Raw genomic sequence first — 20,000 nt, forward strand, 5'->3', positions numbered from 1 at the left:
AAGAGCGTGGTTGAGAGAGCAGAAGAGGGTGTTTTGAAGTGGTTTGGGCACATGGAGAGGATGAGTGAGGAAAGATTGACCAAGAGGATATATGTGTCGGAGGTGGAGGGAACAAGAAGAGGGAGACCAAACTGGAGGTGGAAAGATGGAGTGAAAAAGATTTTGTGTGATCGGGGCCTGAACATGCAGGAGGGTGAAAGGAGGGCAAGGAATAGAGTGAATTGGAGCGATGTGGTATACCGGGGTTGACGTGCTGTCAGTGGATTGAATCAAGGCATGTGAAGCGTCTGGGGTAAACCATGGAAAGCTGTGTAGGTATGTATATTTGCGTGTGTGGACGTATGTATATACATGTGTATGGGGGTGGGTTGGGCCATTTCTTTCGTCTGTTTCCTTGCGCTACCTCGCAAACGCGGGAGACAGCGACAAAGTATAATATAATAATAAAATAATATATATATATATATATATATATATATATATATATATATATATATATATATATATATATGTATGTATATCAAAGCAGGGAACGCCTGTCAATATAGCCGGTACACAGAACAGAGGCCCGACAAAGAGAACCATACCGTGTATAGCGCAAGGCAACGACCCGGGACTCATGAATGAGATACAGAAAATCCAAAGAGCGTAATACAGTGTCGAGCCGAGGAGAGGGAGAGGGCGCGCGCGCGGCATGACGGTGAGAACTCTCAAAACAAGAGAAGGGAGACAAAGGCACAAGGCACACACTGGTTTTCTGAACCGCTTCTCAGAGCACAGTCGGTGGGCTGAACGAGTGGCAGGGTGTGATGGAAGGTGAGAGGCTGGAGGAGGAGTTCAAACTGAGCGAGTAGCCTAGAGGGAAGAGGGAGGTGTGGTGATGACGACCTACGTCTGGCAGGAAACTGGCGGACATCTGGAGGGAATATACGAAGGCTCAGGATCGCCTCAGAAAGGAAGTAGTAGAGTGATTTAGTTTGCAATGATCCCTTAAAATATAACAAGATTATATATATGTATATATATATATATATATATATATATATATATATATATATATATATATATATATATATATATATATATATATATGTGCCTGTTGGAGGTTTGTTTATTCTATAAAGGTGCGCGTTCATATGCACTTTGTTCGTATGTATATATATATATATATATATATATATATATATATATATATATATATATTATCAAGAAAGATGGAGATGAATACTATGGATTAAGCACAAAGGCATTTAAATCATGGCAAAAAAAAATCTCGCGTTTGGAGATCTTATCGGTAGGTCGGTAGGTACACACACTCTCTCTCTCTCTCTCTCTCTCTCTCTCTCTCTCTCTCTCTCTCTCTCTCTCTCTCCCCCAGGCATCGTTCTGTTTCGTTATAGAGAATGTCTCATCTCATGACTGTCTCATTCCATTTTCCTCTGACGTATCTCATCTCGCTAATGTCTCCTTAGTGTCTCATCCTACTTTGTCACAGAGATGTCTCGCCCCTCCCACGGATCTCTCATATTGTCTCGTTCGAGTTCGATTGAGATATCTCACATCTCTCTGTGTGCTGTCTAATGGTCATGCCTTGACTGAGATATCTAACCTATCGACCAGTCTTTTCACTGTCGAACGTCATTACTTGTCATAAATGGGGTATGAGAAGAAGACGTGTGTATGCATAATGTATATCATACGTACGTATCATATGTATAGGTGACGGGCCTCAACAGTGCTGTGGTAGGGGGGTGAAGTGTGTCAGACAGACAGAGAGACAGACAGACAGACAGACAGACAAAGGAGGGACAGACTACCAACCTTACCTCAGAGAACCAAGGCTGATAGTCGTGCCAAGAGGCAAGGTGAGGCTCGGCCCCTCGGGTGGCGTTCTCATCACGTCCATCCCTCTGAGGGAGAACACTGTACGTCTACGTCGCCACCCTCGTGACGTAAACCCCCCTCCCTCCTGTCCTTGGGTTCGTCTGGGACGGGCGACGACCACGCCTCGCGTCTTCTTGTGAACCGTTTTCCGTAGCTGTTCCCATGCATGTTTATTTCTCCTGGTGGTTCATGGAATACTCCCCACGTCTTTTACGCAGGCACCTCCTCCTACATTTTTGCCTGGTGATCTTTCTGGCATGTTCCACCAACTTAGCAACGTCGTTTCTTCCTTGTTAAGAGGCTTTCAAGTCCATGATATTGTCTTTCGTCTCTTCAGTAATTTGCCGCCATGCATACATGACGGTGCCCGCAAAAAAGAAACACTGTCCGTGCCACAATATATTTTCAAAGGCGATACACGGTTAAAGTTTATTGAAGGTAAAAGCATGTGACGCCCTCAGGGTAAAACCACCGTACACCTGGTCGCTGAAAACAGTGTTTCTTAAGGTGTGAGCACCAGAGGCCTGCCTCAGTGTTCCTCAGGCTATCTTGAGAAGGATGCTCTTTCTTTACTCCTCCAGACTGCCACTTCATTTTTAGAATTTCGCTTCTGTGTGTTCTGTATTTGTTCCACCTTGTGCTTCATGATGGCTGGCTCTTACCTTGAGAAGGAGAAGAAAGCCCGAATAGTCGCACATAAACAAGAAAGTGTGGGTACAAGAGAGAATTTGGTGGAGCACTGGGCGCTGAGAAAGCACGATCAGGCGACTGCTTCCCACAACACCTCATCAGGGCCTCGCTTCATCCAGGAGGTCAAGACCCTTTGGAACTCAAACCTCAAGACCTAGAATGCTTCAGGAACACTGCCAGTGCCATGCCCCAGACGTCTGCAAGATGGTAATCAAGGCCAAAGAAAAGAGATGACAAAACACTTCAATGTAAGTGTTGACATCGTCCTTTGAACACGTATGAAGGAGGAGGCAGACTAAGTCTTCGGCAGACACCATCATGAATCTTTCTCCTTCTCTTTGAGGAGCGTAAGATACGAGTTCTCTCAGCCTCCCACACAAGCTCACGCGTTCCATCCCCTTGGAACGTGTTCGTAAAGGCGCTGCTGAATTGTCTCTAAATATTTTATCTCCTCTTGTTTTGTTTGACGGCCACGCGACACGCAGCCGTCGCTAACCCACCCCGATACCCAGGCGGGGCAGCGCCGGTGTAGATATATACTACCCCTTGGTCGGTGGCAGCCTACCACCACCTTCCTACCAGAGAAGGAGAGGCCAGAGAAGGAGAGGGAGTACCTACCTACCTACCTATCTACCTACCAGTACCTACGACGAGGTTTACCCTTGATAGCAGAACACACCGCACATGTCTTGCTTGATGTATACGACTGTTCGTATCAGCTAACCACCCGTATCACACAATCATCGACTCTGGGTTCCTCTGGGACTGATTCCAACCACGCGTCAAGTTTTCTTTCTGCACGTCTCTGTCGTCGTTCGTTCCGCGCGCCTCTCTTATTTCTCCTGGTAGTTAGGGTGAACGACCGTTCTGGCCTTCCTGGTTACGATAGTCATCTACGTTTGTCTGACTCATTCACCTGTGTGTTCCGCGGTGATCCTGATGACTTAACTTACTCTGTATCTCTCCCAGGATCTTTCAGGTTCAAACACATTCTTATACTTATGTCCATAACACGTTGCTATGCGTAGTCAAATATGTTTCTCTTATCCAAAAGAGAGAAAAAAAAATATATCTCGATTATAGACGAAGAATTAATACCTTTTTTTTCTCTCTCTCACTCTCTTGTTTATCCCCTCACAGGTGACGCTCCCGCGGCCATGCAGGTGTCTGGGGGAAGCCCCGCCCGACCTGACCTGCTGCTGGTGCCGCTGCTGCTCCTGCTGTTTCTGCTGGGAGGAGGAGGAGGAGGAGGAGGAGGAGCCACCACCACCGCCTCCACCACCACCTCCACCTCCTCCTCCTGCCTTCCTCGCACCTCCTTGTGATAAGACACACGGGAGAATATCTTCCGTCATCGACAGACCTCATAGGCATGAGGTGGTGACAGAAGAAACAGTGGGAAACTCTCGTGAAAAAACAAGCTAAATTACCAGTCCTTTTTACATCAATAAATGTAAATACGTTAATCTAAGGTTACTGAGTGAGTGTAAATAAGTTAGACTATCATTATGAGAAAGGAGGCATTTGGTGAGGTGGGTATGTATATTCTGAGGTAAACATACGCGAGTGGAAAAAGATGGGTTTACGAGTGTGTGTGTGCACGTAGCCTACATGGCAGAGTCGAGTGCTGCCAGCTCGACAAGTGATAATAGTCGACAGTGAGCGTCGACAGTGATAATAGGACAGTGATGCCTTAGGGTTACGAATGGAAACTGCCAATGGGAGAAGTTGATACCGTACAGGATATCAAATACGACATTAGTGAGGGAAGGAAAGGGAAAAAGAAAAAAAGAAAAGAGGAATACAAAACATGGTTTCTGTGTAACTAAGACGAGGAACCAGTGTGGCACAGCTGGTGTACGTAGAGAACACTGCCACGACGAGACTTCTCACACGATGGCAACAGAAGATGTCCTTGGCAAGAGTATGAGGAGGAGGGTGGGTCACCAAGGCAGGAGTGTGTAGCGAGACGGTGTACATAGACCGTGGTGTGTAACGCACTTACCACCACCTGTGGTGGAGATCGCCAGTGTCTTGGTTGTGGCATCAGTGGCTGCGTGGAAAGTAACAAAAAGTGGAACTGATGAACTCACTAGATAGACAACTAGTGGAAGTGATGATATGTGTGATATGGCAACAGCGGGTGCAATACGGGCAAAGAACACGTGGCAAAGTGTGAACAAAAAAAGGGGACACATGGCAGAGGTGGTGGCAACCTTATCATCGGCTATGGCAACTTTCATGTTAGGAAAGTATGAGGGGGAAATGGTGAGGCGTGTGGCTGACCCCCAAGGGTCTGGGAGACCATACAGACCAGAGGGTGTGTGCGATGGGAGACCCCTGCAGACCAGAGGGTGTGTGTGTGGTGGGAGAGACCCTGCAGACCAGAGGGTGTGTGTGTGGTGGGAGAGACCCTGCAGACCAGAGAGTGTGTGTGTGGTGGAGAGACCCTGCAGACCAGAGTGTGTGTGTGTGGTAGGAGAGACCCTGCAGACCAGAGGGTGTGTGTGTGTGTGGTGGGAGAGACCCTGCAGACCAGTGGGTGTGTGTGTGTGGTGGGAGAGACCCTGCAGACCAGAGGGTGTGTGTGTGTGTGGTGGGAGAGACCCTGCAGACCAGAGGGTGTGTGTGTGTGTGGTAGGAGAGACCCTGCAGACCAGAGGGTGTGTGTGTGTGTGGTGGGAGAGACCCTGCAGACCAGAGGGTGTGTGTGTGTGGTGAGAGACCCTGCAGACCACATAACAGTGAACAGCATCATCTTCATGCTTCAACAGAGACACCATCATGCAGCTGTTGTACCACCGCTGCTGCTGCTGCATGGTAGCGAGGCCGCAGCTGACCAAGGTCGTACAACAGCTGGGTCAAGAAGGTGACATCCTTCTGTGTCCTTACTTATATAAACAGCAGCAGGAAAATCATCAACATCGTGTCCCTTCAAAATATAAACTGGTCCCGTATATACATCGACACATGTGACGATCAACAGCAATTCTCCACACACACACACACACTCTCTCTCTCTCTCTCTCTCTCTCTCTCTCTCTCTCTCTCTCCACTCTCTCTCTCTCTCTCTCTCTCTCTCTCTCTCTCTCTCTCTCTCCACTCTCTCTCTCTCTCTCTCTCTCTCTCTCTCTCTCTCTCTCTCTCTCTCTCTCTCTCTCTCCTCTCTCTCTCTCTCTCTCTCTCTCTCTCTCTCTCTCTCTCTCTCTCTCTCTCTCTCACTCTCTCTCTCTCTCTCTCTCTCTCTCTCTCTCTCTCTCTCTCTCACTCTCTCTCTCTCTCTCTCTCTCTCTCTCTCTCTCTCTCTCTCCACTCTCTCTCTCTCTCTCTCTCTCTCTCTCTCTCTCTCTCTCTCTCTCTCTCTCTCTCTCTCTCTCTCTCTCTCTCTCCACTCTCTCTCTCTCTCTCTCTCTCTCTCTCTCTCTCTCTCTCTCTCTCCTCTCTCTCTCTCTCTCTCTCTCTCTCTCTCTCTCTCTCTCTCCACTCTCTCTCTCTCTCTCTCTCTCTCTCTCTCTCTCTCTCTCTCTCTCTCTCTCTCTCTCTCTCTCCACACACACACACACACACACCCACACAACGCGTTCCTTCCGGGTTGTGATCTGGTGTCACGGCAGCCTCATACATCAGTAACCATTGCCGGGAGTATGTGGCGAGTCGTGCTGATCTGTGAGGTATATGAAATGAGGTAGATATACGACGATAGATAATACAAAGGAGTAGTGTTGATGTGTGTGGTATGAAATGAGGTAGATATACGACGATAGATAATGCGAAGGAGTAGTGTTGATGTGTGAGGTATGAAATGAGGTAGATATACGACGATAGATGATACAAAGGAGTAGTGTTGATGTGTGATGTATGAAATGGGATGGATATACGACGATAGATAATACAAAGGAGTAGTGTTGATGTGTGAGGTATGAAATGGGATAGACATACGACGATAGATAATGCGAAGGAGGAGTATTGATGTGTGAGGTATGGAATGCGATAGACATACGACGATAGATAATGCGAAGTTGGTCTATCTCGTCTGTGGGGACGAGAGAATCATTTTTCAAATTTTCCATCCATAGTTCGTCTTATTCTTACACTCTGTATAGATAAACGACTTTTTCTTTTTCTTTAATGTTCCAAGAGAAGGAACAGAGAAGGGAGCCAGGTGAGGAAGTTCCCTCAAAGGCCCAGTCCTCTGTTCTTAACGCTACCTCGCTAACGCGGGAAATGGCGAATAGTATGAAAGAAAGAAAGATGTGTGTGTGTGTGTGTGTGTGTGTGTGTGTGTGTGTGTGTGTGTGTGTGTGTGTGAACCAGCTGGGGATCCCGTTTGTGGCAGATGACAAGGTCAGCTTGAGGTCAGGCGTCAGCGTGAAAAAGCCGCTGTCAGCCACAGGGCATGGATCGTCAGCCGTCAGGACGCACGTTAAGCCTGGCACGGTAGACAGACCGGCGTCAGGACCGGCTGGCTGGCGTCAGCGAGATATGAGTGAGCGAACGTCAGCGTGGCTCTGTCAGGGGGGGGGGGGAGGGATTAAACTGTCAGCCACATGACCAGACCGTCAATGGCACGGGGGTGGGGGTGTGTAGTGGGGAGGAGGTGGGGGGTGGGGGGGACTGACATCTTCCAACTGAATTTCTTGGAGACCCTCCCCTCCAAAAAAAGAAAACGGAGAGAGAGAGAGAGAGAGAGAGAGAGAGAGAGAGAGAGAGAGAGAGAGAGAGAGAGAGAGAGAGAGAGAGAGAGAGAGAGAGAGAGAGAGAGCCCCTCAAACGGAGAAAGAGGGAGAGCCCCTCAAACGGAGAGGGAGAGAGAGAGAGAGAGAGAGAGAGAGAGAGAGAGAGAGAGAGAGAGAGAGACCCTCAAACGGAGAGAGAGAGAGAGCCCCTCAAACGGAGAGAGAGAGAGAGAGAGAGAGAGAGAGAGAGAGAGAGAGAGAGAGAGCACAGCACCTTTTTTGGAGCTTGTTTATTTGTTTGTTTGTTTTTGTTTTCTTCTAGACACTTGATAAAATCAGACGTTAGTTGACCTTCCCATTCCCAGGACGGTCGAGGCCTTACGTGAGTGTACTTGCAATGCTGGGGCGGAAAAAAAAGGAGATTAAGGAAAGGGAAAGGACGAAAAAAAAAGAAAAAAAAAAAGAAAAATAATAAGAGACGTGTGTCCAATTCGCTGGCTCTTTCCCTTCAAGTGGCACTTACCCTCCCTCTCTACTAACGGCCTCGTGAGAGAGAGAGAGAGAGAGAGAGAGAGAGAGAGAGAGAGAGAGAGAGAGAGAGAGAGAGAGAGAGAGAGAGAGAGAGACTCTCACACGCCAATGAAGGCCTTAATGATAATATTCTGGTTCATAAGATCAAAATGATTTTCCATAATGGTGAGATGGGGAGGTTTTTTTTTACACCCTCCTGAGAGTTTGACTTTTAAACGCCAGGGGGAAAACGCCCACAGGCGTTCGAAATGTGAGATGGGGGAGAGGTGGGTGTTGGGGTGGGGTGTGGGGCAGGGGGGGGGTCGTTTAAAACAGCGTTCGCCTGCGTTCATGGTGAGGTGAAGACATACATACATACATACATACATAACAGGCATACACAGATACATACATGCATGTATACTCAACAGGCAACATACACTAGAATACATATATACATGGACATGCGTGTGTGAGAGCGACTGTTGACAAGTGAACTCTTATTACAATCGTTAGCAGTGAGAACAGTGACTCTTCACTGCACCCCAGCAGACAGGACCACTTGACCGCACACACATACCCAACCCCTTCACGATCACCAGTTAGACCCCGGACCAACCCACGTACAGTCACTGCTACCAACGCCATACAGTCACTGCTACCCACGTAGTACAGTTGCTGTTACCCACGCACAGTCACTGCTACCCAAGTAGAGTCGCTGTGACTTAAGTACAGTGACTGCTACCCACGTACAGTCACTGCTACCCAAGTACAGTCACTGTTACCCACGTACAGTCACTGTTACCCACGTATAGTCACTGCTACCCAAGTAAAGTCACTGTTACCCACGCACAGTCACTGTTACCCACGTACAGTCACTGTCACCCACGTACAGTCACTGTTACCCACGTACAGTCACTGTTACCCACGTACAGTCACTGTCACCCACGTACAGTCGCTGCTACCCACGTACAGTCACTGTTACCCTCGTACAGTCACTGTCACCCACGTACAGTCACTGCCACCCACGTACAGTTACTGACCAGACTAAAGGGACCAGTGGGGATCGGTCTAGTGGTCTCCCAGACCCCAGTCAAGAGGGGGGATCAAAGAGAAGAAAACGGGAAAACCTAAGAGAGAAAAAAAATTTAAAAGCCAAGCCATTTAAGACTCAGCCACACTCGCTACGGATTGAGCTCTGTTGCCCCTTCTGTACACGGCCATCTGTTGCACATATCTGTTGCACATAGATTATATAAACCGTGACGTTGTTACCTGTTTTCTATATACCTATATCGGCCGTTAACGGATTCTATCTGTTATTTATATATATATATATATATATATATATATATATATATATATATATATATATATATATATATATATACATATATATATATATATATATATATATATATATATATATATATATATATATATATATATATGAATATATATATATATATATATATATATATATATATATATATATATATATATATATATATATATATATATATATATATATATATATAAGGCATGTCAGTATCATATTACCTTGTACATACATACTGCTCTGTGAACACTATTAATCATATTAATAATGATAATAATAATCTCTGTTGTACAAAAAAAAACCCAAAATATGTCAAACTCCTTCGACAGGAGAGGCGAGTGTGTGTGTGTGTGTGTGTGTGTGTGTGTGTGTGTGTGTGTGTGTGTGTGTGTTCCCTTGTGTACATAAAGAGAGAGTGTTGGGGGGAGTAGAGTTCGTGGTCTCACACAACGCACTCCCACTCAACCATGTAGTTTCTTCCTTCCTTAACCCTTAACTACCAAACTACCACACCCCCTTCCCCAACCCATACGAGAAAAATATGTCCCTCCCTCCACCCACCCCATACGAAAAATGTCTCCCCCTTCCCTCCGTCCCTCCCAGCTCCCTCCCTCCCTGCTCCCTCCCTGCAATGTCAGATCCGTTGAAATTGTCCAAAAATGCTTCTCCAAAGCCGATTGTTTTAGGTGTGAGTCATCTATCCGTCTGTGTTTGACCCTCATTATTTTCATTTCTATTTCCCCCTCTTTTTTTTTTTTTTTTGGCACTGAAAGACATTTTATAAAGAGATGAGAAGTAGAGATATCATCATTTCTTTGGACACGATAGCTTACAAATGTACATATTTGTTACCTTGAGGTCGCGATATATATACATATATATGTATGTATATATATATATATATATATATATATATATATATATATATATATATATATATATATATATATATATATATATATCATCACTCCGAGTGAAAGAAAACGTATACATAATATTACTTTGAATGGGATGAAAAATAAACAATAACAGACCAATTTTTTTAAACACTGGCTTCTTGAATGAGATGAAACATAGACACACAATAAGAAATTGTATATTGATTTTTTCACATCAATACCAGCGAGCGGGAAAGGGGGCGTCTCGAACCCCCTGGTTGTGGTTACGGGCGAGACACGGAGACCTCAGAGCCAACATTATCTCTCCCGCGTCATGACGTCATGCACGCATCTCTCCATGCGTGCATGGCACGCCTCTCACTGCCCAAGGGCGGGAAGTCGGTTGCTCCACACAGACGCTCGCTCACTTGTCTTACGTGCCTGTTGACGGCTCTTGAGGTCTGCTGCTGTGGCCATGGTATGTTACGACTGCTCCTGGTATGTTGCGATGGCCATGGTATGTTGTGATGGCCATGGTATGTTGTGATGGCCATGGTATGTTGCGATGGCCATGATATGTTGTGATGGCCATGGTATGTTCTGATGGCCATGATATGTTGTGATGGCCATGATATGTTGTGATGGCCATGGTATGTTGCGATGGCCATGGTATGTTGTGATGGCCATGATATGTTGTGATGGCCATGGTATGTTGTGATGGCCATGATATGTTGTGATGGCCATGGTATGTTGTGATGGCCACGGTATGTTGTGATGGCCATGATATGTTGTGATGGCCATGATATGTTGTGATGGTCATGGTATGTTGTGATGGTCATGGTATGTTGTGATGGCCATGGTATGTTGTGATGGCCATGGTATGTTGTGATGGCCATGGTATGTTGTGATGGCCATGGTATGTTACGACTGCTCATGGTATGCTGTGATGGCCATCATATGTTGTGACGGCCATGGTATGTTGCTTGGGGTCTTGTATGTGGTGATTGCTGTGGTATGTTGACGTCATCCCATGTGTTGCCGCGTCCAGCGTATCATGTTGTGTTGCTCACGATGTGTTGCAGCGGTCAGCATGCTGAGGTAGGTGTTTCTACGAGTGAGCAAAACAGTCATGCGTCTGTAAAAGGTGTGTTGCCATAGTTGGAGTGTTGCCTAGGTATAACGTATATTGCCATGGCAACGGTGTTACTTCAGTATAGGGTGTGTTGCCATGGTCACAGTTTTGCTGTGGCCGCAGTGTTGCTGTGGTCACGGTGTTGCCATGGTCACGGTGTTGCCATGGTCACAGTGTTGCTGTGGTCACGGTGTTGCCATGATCACAGTGTTGCTGTGGTCACGGTGTTGCCATGGTCAGGGTGTTGCCATGGTCAGGGTGTTGCCATGGTCACAGTGATGCTGTGGTCACAGTGTGCCATGGTCACAGTGTTGCCATGGTCACAGTGTTGCCGTGGTCACGGTGTTGCCATGGAAACGGTGTTGCTGTGGTCACGGTGTTACCATGGTCACAGTGTTGCCATGGTCACGGTGTTGCCATGGTCACAGTTCTGCCGTAGTCACGGTGTTGCCATGGACACAGTGTTGCTGTGGTCACAGTGCTGCCATGGTCACAGTGTTGCTGTGGTCACAGTGTTGCCGTAGTCACAGTGTTGCCATGGTCACAGTGTTGCTGTGGTCACAGTGTTGCCATGGTCGCAGCGTACCAAGGCAATGAGAGTCATCACCACGGCAACAGGTGACCCGACTCGCTGTCCGTCTTCATTAAAGGGCAACAGTTGGTCCCCAAGCGCTCCAACCTACCACCGTTGAACGTCATCAACGTAACGCCGTTGAACGCGTCGGCACATAGCCGCTGAACGTGTCAGTACGCAGCCGTTGAACGTGTGAACGTACCGCCGTTGAATGCGTCGACGAACTGCCAGAGAACGTACCAACATACCGCCGGCTGAACACGTCAATAATAACAACCACAACGTTGAACGCGTCAACAATAACCGCCAATTGAACGCATCCAAACACTAACCCCCGATTGAAACGCGTCCAACCACACCCGCCAATATTAAAAGCGTCAACAACAACAACAACAATGCCAACTGAACTCGATCAACAAACAATAACCGCCAACTGAACGCGTCCAACCACACCCGCCAATTTTTGAACGCGTTCAACACTGGGCCTAACGGGGGGTGTCCTCGGGTGTAACCCTCGTTTTCTTCTGTGCTCCGGGTCAAGTTCCATATCAAGGGGGGGAAACTATACTGTGTTGTACTCAAACACCAAATGTCACATAGCTGTGTCTCTAGGATATAAATAAAGGGCGACTTTTACCCACCTGGCTTGGTTTTATTTCTCCCCACTACAGAGATAAGGTGATGAAACTGGCTCTTACCAGATGGAAGCTAAGGAACGAGATGGTATATATATATATATATATATATATATATATATATATATATATATATATATATATATATATATATATATATATATTTTTTTTTTTCAAACTATTCGCCATTTCCCGCGTTAGTGAGGTATATACATTATATACATAAAAATATAAAATAGAAAAATAAATAAATATATGTATATATATATATATATATATATATATATATATATATATATATATATATATAAAATAAAAAAATAGAAAAATAAATATATATATATATATATATATATATATATATATATATATATATATATATATATAAGGGAAAACAATTGAGAAATTTTACTCAAGTAATCACAATACAGATCTTTTCATAAAATAAATACCTTCAAAGTTGAGATACTTATACTTAGAAAGCTCCACGTCACAGACTTATAAAAGACCACTATAATGATCTATACTTATAATATTACTTTTCCTTCGTCTTGTCTTCCAATACAGATGGATTTGAATCCTACGCTTTTCCTTATCTACGAAAGCACCTTGGAGCAGCTACGCCTTGCTGATATGAAAGCTTCAAGCTTCTGCACTGACTTAAACTTTCCTGACGTGAAAAGCTTTGAGCTGTTGCACGGACTTGAGCCTGCCTGACGTGGAAGCTTTAAGCTGTTAGATTGAATTAACCCTCTTGACACGAAAGCTTAAAGCTGTCGCGCCACCACTACGACCCTCCTGAAGTGAAAGCTCTTAAGCTGTTGCTGCACCACATCAACACTCCTGACCTGGAAGCTTTTTTTTTTTTAAGCTTGTTGCACCACGATCAGCCCTCCTAATGCGAAAGCTTTAGCTTTGGGAGAGTAAGCCATCACCCCTTCCCTCACCTCCCTACCCTCCACCCCTTCAAACCACCACCCCTCCCCTCCCCTCCATCGTCGGGACTTAGTCACAGCGAACCTCCCCCCTCCCCTTCTTCTTTCCTCCCCCTCCCTCCACCCCTCCCCTCCCTCCCTCCCTCCCTCCCTCCCTCTTCCCTCCAGCGGAGGGGCATAAAGTGACACTCCAAAAGAGTAAAGAACACCGGCAGATCTAAGCTGACCCCATGTGTGTGTGTGTGTGTGTGTGTGTGTGGTGGGGAAGAAGGGTAGCCATGACCCCTCCACCCACCCCCCCTCTCTCCCTCCTCCTCCTCCTCGCCTCCTCCTCCTCCTCCTCCTCCTCCTCCTCCTCCTCCTCGCCTCCTCCTCCTCCTCCTCCTCGCCTCCTCCTCGCCTCCTCCTCCTCCTCCTCCTCCTCGCAGAACCCGAACTCCTCCTCCCAAATTGGCCGTTGTGAGTAGACGGGTCCGGCCGGATTAACGTGAGCTCCGGCCGGATTAGCATGAGGTCAAGACGCCGACCGGACGCGTGGGTGGACCGCGAGGACGGGACGGCCCCGCACAGTGGACCGCGAGTGGACCGCGAGGTCGGTCAAGACAGCACGTGAGGGGATGAAGCAGGAGGATCCGTCGTGCTTCAGCCCAGTCAACTGTGTGGTGTGTGTGTACCGCACGCACGCACGCACGCACGCGCACACACACACACACACACACACACACACACACACACACACACCAGCCCCGAGGGGGGGGGGGGGAGGATGATGAACACCTGGGTTGACCGCTCCGCTCGGGACACCCCCCCCCCCCGCGACCAAGGTCGGGCCTGTGCGTGAGCCATGGTCAGCGACGCCAGACACTACACCACGGAAGCCCACGTGTGTGTGTGTGTGTGTGTGTGTGTGTGTGTGTGTGTGTGTGTGTGTGTGTGTGGTGGGGGGGTATGTATTTGTGTGTGTGTGTGTGTGTGTGTGTGTGTGTGTGTGTGTGTGTGTGAGGACGTCATACCCTAACAACCCACACAAATCCTTCCCCTCACTTGACCTGAAGACTCGCGAGTCTAGTTTGACCTGACCTGACCCGACCTGACCCCTCAAAAGGGAAGGGTTAGTCTAGTGTCCTCTTCCAACTTCACATCTAACAGCATAAAACCATATAAATCACTGCTATACACATCTAGAAAATATATATAAATAGCAACTATATACATCTACAGATTATATAAATTTCTAATGTACACATACAGACATTATATAAATCTCTGATACACACATCTGCGAAACGCATCAGTCGTCATTCACATCTTCAAACTATATAAACCGCTATCATACACATTTAGAAACGCCATAAATCGTTACTATGGACGTTTAAATACTATATAAACAGGTAATATAGAAACTATATAAATCGCTACTAAACACATCCATAAAGTACATAAAACGTGATCATACACATCTAGGAACTATATCAATCTCTACAATATACATCTAGATATCATATCATTCGCTATAATACACACCAGAAAATTTTATACATCGCTATCATACACATCTAGAAACCATATTAATCGCTGACACACACACACATTGAGAACCTATATAAATCGTTACTTTGCACATCAAGAAACTAGATAAATCGCCACTATACACATTTTTATAAATCGTTAACATACATATCTAAGAACGATATAAATGTATCATTTACCTTAAGGAAACTGAGAGGAAAATCTTATCTAAACTTTACAAGTAAAAAGTTAATAGTAATTCAATCACTACCAGAGACACTGTAGTAATACTTATACTTAAATACTTGTTCTTCATTGCTTTAAGTACACACAATACATAAGGTCACGTCCAGGACACGAGATCAAGAAAGCACATGTACAGAGCACGAGGCCACGACAGGTCACGTCCAGAAGAAGAGGTCACAAGAGACATCATGTCCTCGAACACGAGGTCATGATAGGTCACGTCCAGAAGAAGAGGTCACTAGAGACATCATGTCCTCGAACACGAGGTCACTATAGGTCACGTCCAGAAGAGGAGGTCACAAGAGACATCATGTCCTCGAACACAAGGTCATGATAGGTCACGTCCTGAAGAAGAGGTCACTAGAAACATCATGTCCTCGAACACGAGGTCACTATAGGTCACATCCAGAAGAAGAGGTCACTAGAGACATCATGTCCTCGAACACGAGGTCATGATAGGTCACGTCCAGAAGAAGAGGTTACTAAAGACATACCAATGTCCTCGAGACCACGAGAGGTCATGAAAAGTCACGTCCAGAAGAAGAGGTCACTAGAGACATCATGTCCTCGAGACCACGAGAGGACATGAAAGGTCACGTCCAGGAGGAGAGGTCACGAGATAGCACGTCCTCGAGACCACGAGAGGTCACCTCCAAATCGTCTCGGACGCCTCCTAACCACAAGAGTACGACATCAAAGAGAGACAAGAGAAAAACACCAGTAATGAATTGTCCCGCCACACAGTCATTAGCGAGGATCCATGACTCAAACAACACACTTCAACAGATGACCAACAACCACTACCACCCCCCCAAACCATCCAACCACACCCTCACCACCCCCTTCCCACCTCCCCCACTCCTTCCACTGCGATATACAGTCATTGCAACCTTTCCTTCCCCCCCACACCGCCTCCTCCTCCCCCACCGTGAATTAAAAGGTTTTGAGCAGCATTTCACCGAGAGAGAGAGAGAGAGAGAGAGGGTATGTTCACGCCAGCTTTGGCGTTTGGACGAGTGTCCATAACGTCATTCCAATGATAACGAATACAGGGAGGAAAATGGACGCTAATTACAAGGCAGGATTTGCATACGTCCAGATGGCCTCCCGCTGGGCCAGTGTGCAGCAGAGAAATCATTTTCACTTTGAAGTTGTCGGTGTATATATATTTGTCCCTTTATATTCATACCTTTTATATCTATCTGTCTATTTCTTTATGCATATACATCCATGTATGCTTAACTAATATACATACATGCATACATTATATATATATATATATATATATATATATATATATATATATATATATATATATATATATATATATATATATATATGATGGCGATGACATGTACAGAGCATCAGATTGGGGAAGAGTAGTGTGGGTTCAGAAGTGGTAGAGGATGTGTGGATCAGGTGTTTGCTTTGAAGGATGTGTGTGAAAAGTACTTAAGATTACATATGGATTTCTATGTAGCATCTACGGATCTGGAGAAGGCATATGATAGGGTTGATAGAGACGCTTTGTGGAAGGTCTTATGAATATGTGATGCTGGAAGTAAGCTGTTAGAAGCAGTGAAAAGTTTTTTACCAAGGGTGTAAGGCGTGTGTCCGAGTAGGAAGAGAAGAGAGTGACTGGTTCCCAGCGAAGGTCCGTCTGCGGCGGGGGTGTGTGTGATGTCCCCAATGTTGCTTAATTTGTTTATGGATGTGTTGAGGGAGGTAAATGCAAGAGTCTTGGAGAGAGGGGCGAGTATGCAGTCTGTTCGGGATGAGAAGGACTGGGAAGTGAGTCAGTTGTTGTTCGCCAATGATACAGTACTGGTGGCTGATTCGAGCGAGAAAATGCAGAAGTTGGTGACCGTGTTTGGAAGGGTGCGTGAAAGGAGAAAGCTGACAGTAAATATGAATAAAAGCAAGGTTATCAGGTTGAGTAGGGTTGAGGGACAAGTTAGTTGGGATGTAAGTTTGAATATATATATATATATATATATATATATATATATATATATATATATATATATATATATATATATATATATATAAAATATATATATACTCACACACAAGGGGCAGTCGGAAGGCTTCACAAACACGGCAAGGGAAAAAAGGACCTTTATATTCCCAAACCTTCACTCTTGACATTCCCTCACCACCCACTCCCAGGACTCACTTCCCACTCCTACGCCCTTCCCTCTGATCCTCTCTTGGTCAAGTCCAGCGATCACCTCGCTCGCTACGTGTGTGTGTGTCTGTGTGTGTGGTAGGAGGAGGAAGAGGAGGAGGAGGAGTAGGAAGAATGTTGCTGCCTCTCTCAGCTCGAGACTGCGCTCGCTCGTCCGTTTGTTTCGAAACCAAAAAAGAATTCATTTTTTCCCTTTGAGTTTTGATTACGTGCATAGGTACAGCCTATCACCCTCCCCCCTTCCCCCCAAGAAGGGTGAGTGTTTATATCCCTTCCAAACCTACTGTCCTATTTTTTTTCACCCCCCATCCGATTTCTACTGTCTGCAGCGTCTTTGAATCTCTTCCCAGTTCCCATTTTCTTAAAGATTCTGAACCCTCCACAATCTACTCTCTGATCAATAGAGGATTTTTTTTTTTTTTTTTTTGCAAGGCACTTGCCTCCATTGGGAGGCAAGTGCCTCGGAGGTTTTACAGACAGAGTGAGTGTCGGCAGGCAACTCGAGTCTGAACCGGTGTCACTTTCCGTTTCCTTCCTTCCTTCCGCCGCCAAGCTTTGGAAACTCCCTCACCATCTGGCGTCTTCTCCCTCACAGCTACGGCCCGCCACTCTTTGAAGGGCAGGTTCACCAACTCCTCCAAATCATTCTCGCCCTCTCTCTCTCTCTCTCTCTCTCTCTCTCTCTCTCTCTCTCTCTCTCTCTGCTCTTCTGTGTCTTATCAGCCATTTCTGCCACCACCTGGGGGCCTGGGGTCGGAGGGGACTTTATATCGTTGATCGGCAGCTACAACACCGACAGGAGACTGGGCCCCTCACTGTCCACGCGACATCTGTTTCTCCAGCTTTATATATATATATATATATATATATATATATATATATATATATATATATATATATATATATTATATTTTTCTATTTTTTTATTATACTTTGTCGCTGTCTCCCGCGTTTGCGAGGTAGCGCAAGGAAACAGACGAAAGAAATGGCCCCCCCCCCCCCCATACACATGTATATACATACGTCCACACACGCAAATATACATACCTACACAGCTTTCCATGGTTTACCCCAGACGCTTCACATGCCTTGATTCAATCCACTGACAGCACGTCAACCCCGGTATACCACATCGCTCCAATTCACTCTATTCCTTGCCCTCCTTTCACCCTCCTGCATGTTCAGGCCCCGATCACACAAAATCTTTTTCACTCCATCTTTCCACCTCCAATTTGGTCTCCCTCTTCTCCTCGTTCCCTCCACCTCCGACACATATATCCTCTTGGTCAATCTTTCCTCACTCATTCTCTCCATGTGCCCGAACCATTTCAAAACACCCTCTTCTGCTCTCTCAACCACGCTCTTTTTATTTCCACACGTCTCTCTTACCCTTACGTTACTCACTCGATCAAACCACCTCACACCACACATTGTCCTCAAACATCTCATTTCCAGCACATCCATCCTCCTGCGCACAACTCTATCCATAGCCCACGCCTCGCAACCATACAACATTGTTGGAACCACTATTCCTTCAAACATACCCATTTTTGCTTTCCGAGATAATGTTCTCGACTTCCACACATTCTTCAAGGCCCCCAGAATTTTCGCCCCCTCTCCCACCCTATGATCCACTTCCGCTTCCATGGTTCCATTCGCTGCCAGATCCACTCCCAGATATCTAAAACACTTCACTTCCTCCAGTTTTTCTCCATTCAAACTCACCTCCCAATTGACTTGACCCTCAACCCTACTGTACCTAATAACCTTGCTCTTATTCACATTTACTCTTAACTTTCTTCTTCCACACACTTTACCAAACTCAGTCACCAGCTTCTGCAGTTTCTCACATGAATCAGCCACCAGCGCTGTATCATCAGCGAACAACAACTGACTCACTTCCCAAGCTCTCTTATCCCCAACAGACTTCATACTTGCCCCTCTTTCCAAAACTCTTGCATTTACCTCCCTAACAACCCCATCCATAAACAAATTAAACAACCATGGAGACATCACACACCCCTGCCGCAAACCTACATTCACTGAGAACCAATCACTTTCCTCTCTTCCTACACGTACACATGCCTTACATCCTAAATAAAAACTTTTCACTGCTTCTAACAACTTGCCTCCCACACCATATATTCTTAATACCTTCCACAGAGCATCTCTATCAACTCTATCATATGCCTTCTCCAGATCCATAAATGCTACATACAAATCCATTTGCTTTTCTAAGTATTTCTCACATACTCTTCAAAGCAAACACCTGATCCACACATCCTTTACCACTTCTGAAACCACACTGCTCTTCCCCAATCTGATGCTCTGTACATGCCTTCACCCTCTCAATCAATACCCTCCCATATAATTTACCAGGAATACTCAACAAACTTATACCTCTGTAATTTGAGCACTCATTCTTATCCCCTTTGCCTTTGTATATATATATATATATATATATATATATATATATATATATATATATATATATATATATATATAAGATACTATCTATTGCTGACTGCTCCAAAGCCCTTCCCCTCCCACTCCTCCTCCTCCCCCACATCAACCATCGGGCGGCAACAATACAGGCTGGGGGGGGGATGAGGGGAAGGGGTGAGACAGTCGTCAAGTTCCGTAATTGACGATGGTCACTGGGGGAGGGGAGGGGGGGGGAGGGTCAGGTCAGGTCAAGTCCGGGGCGCCATTAGGAAGTTGCGAAACATTCCCGAGGTCCAGACGAACAAAGCAGCGGCTGCCTCTCTCTCTCTCTCTCTCTCTCTCTCTCTCTCTCTCTCTCT

At 45.9% G+C, this 20,000-nt stretch overlaps 1 protein-coding gene across 3 annotated transcripts in view; it reads left to right on the forward strand.

Moving 5' to 3' along the window:
- LOC139758548 (uncharacterized) overlaps positions 1 to 5,605 on the forward strand; it is a 462,393-nt gene extending 456,788 nt beyond the window's left edge. For all 3 annotated transcript variants that reach the window (XM_071680086.1, XM_071680078.1, XM_071680071.1), the window contains exon 9: positions 3,715 to 5,605. In XM_071680086.1, the coding sequence (XP_071536187.1) occupies positions 3,715 to 3,899 (185 nt within the window). In that variant the 3' untranslated portion in view covers positions 3,900 to 5,605. The remainder of the gene's footprint in view (positions 1 to 3,714) is intronic.
- The last annotated feature ends 14,395 nt before the right edge of the window (positions 5,606 to 20,000 follow it).

This window comes from Panulirus ornatus, chromosome 2 (assembly GCF_036320965.1).
Source record: "Panulirus ornatus isolate Po-2019 chromosome 2, ASM3632096v1, whole genome shotgun sequence".
Taxonomy (NCBI): domain Eukaryota; kingdom Metazoa; phylum Arthropoda; class Malacostraca; order Decapoda; family Palinuridae; genus Panulirus; species Panulirus ornatus.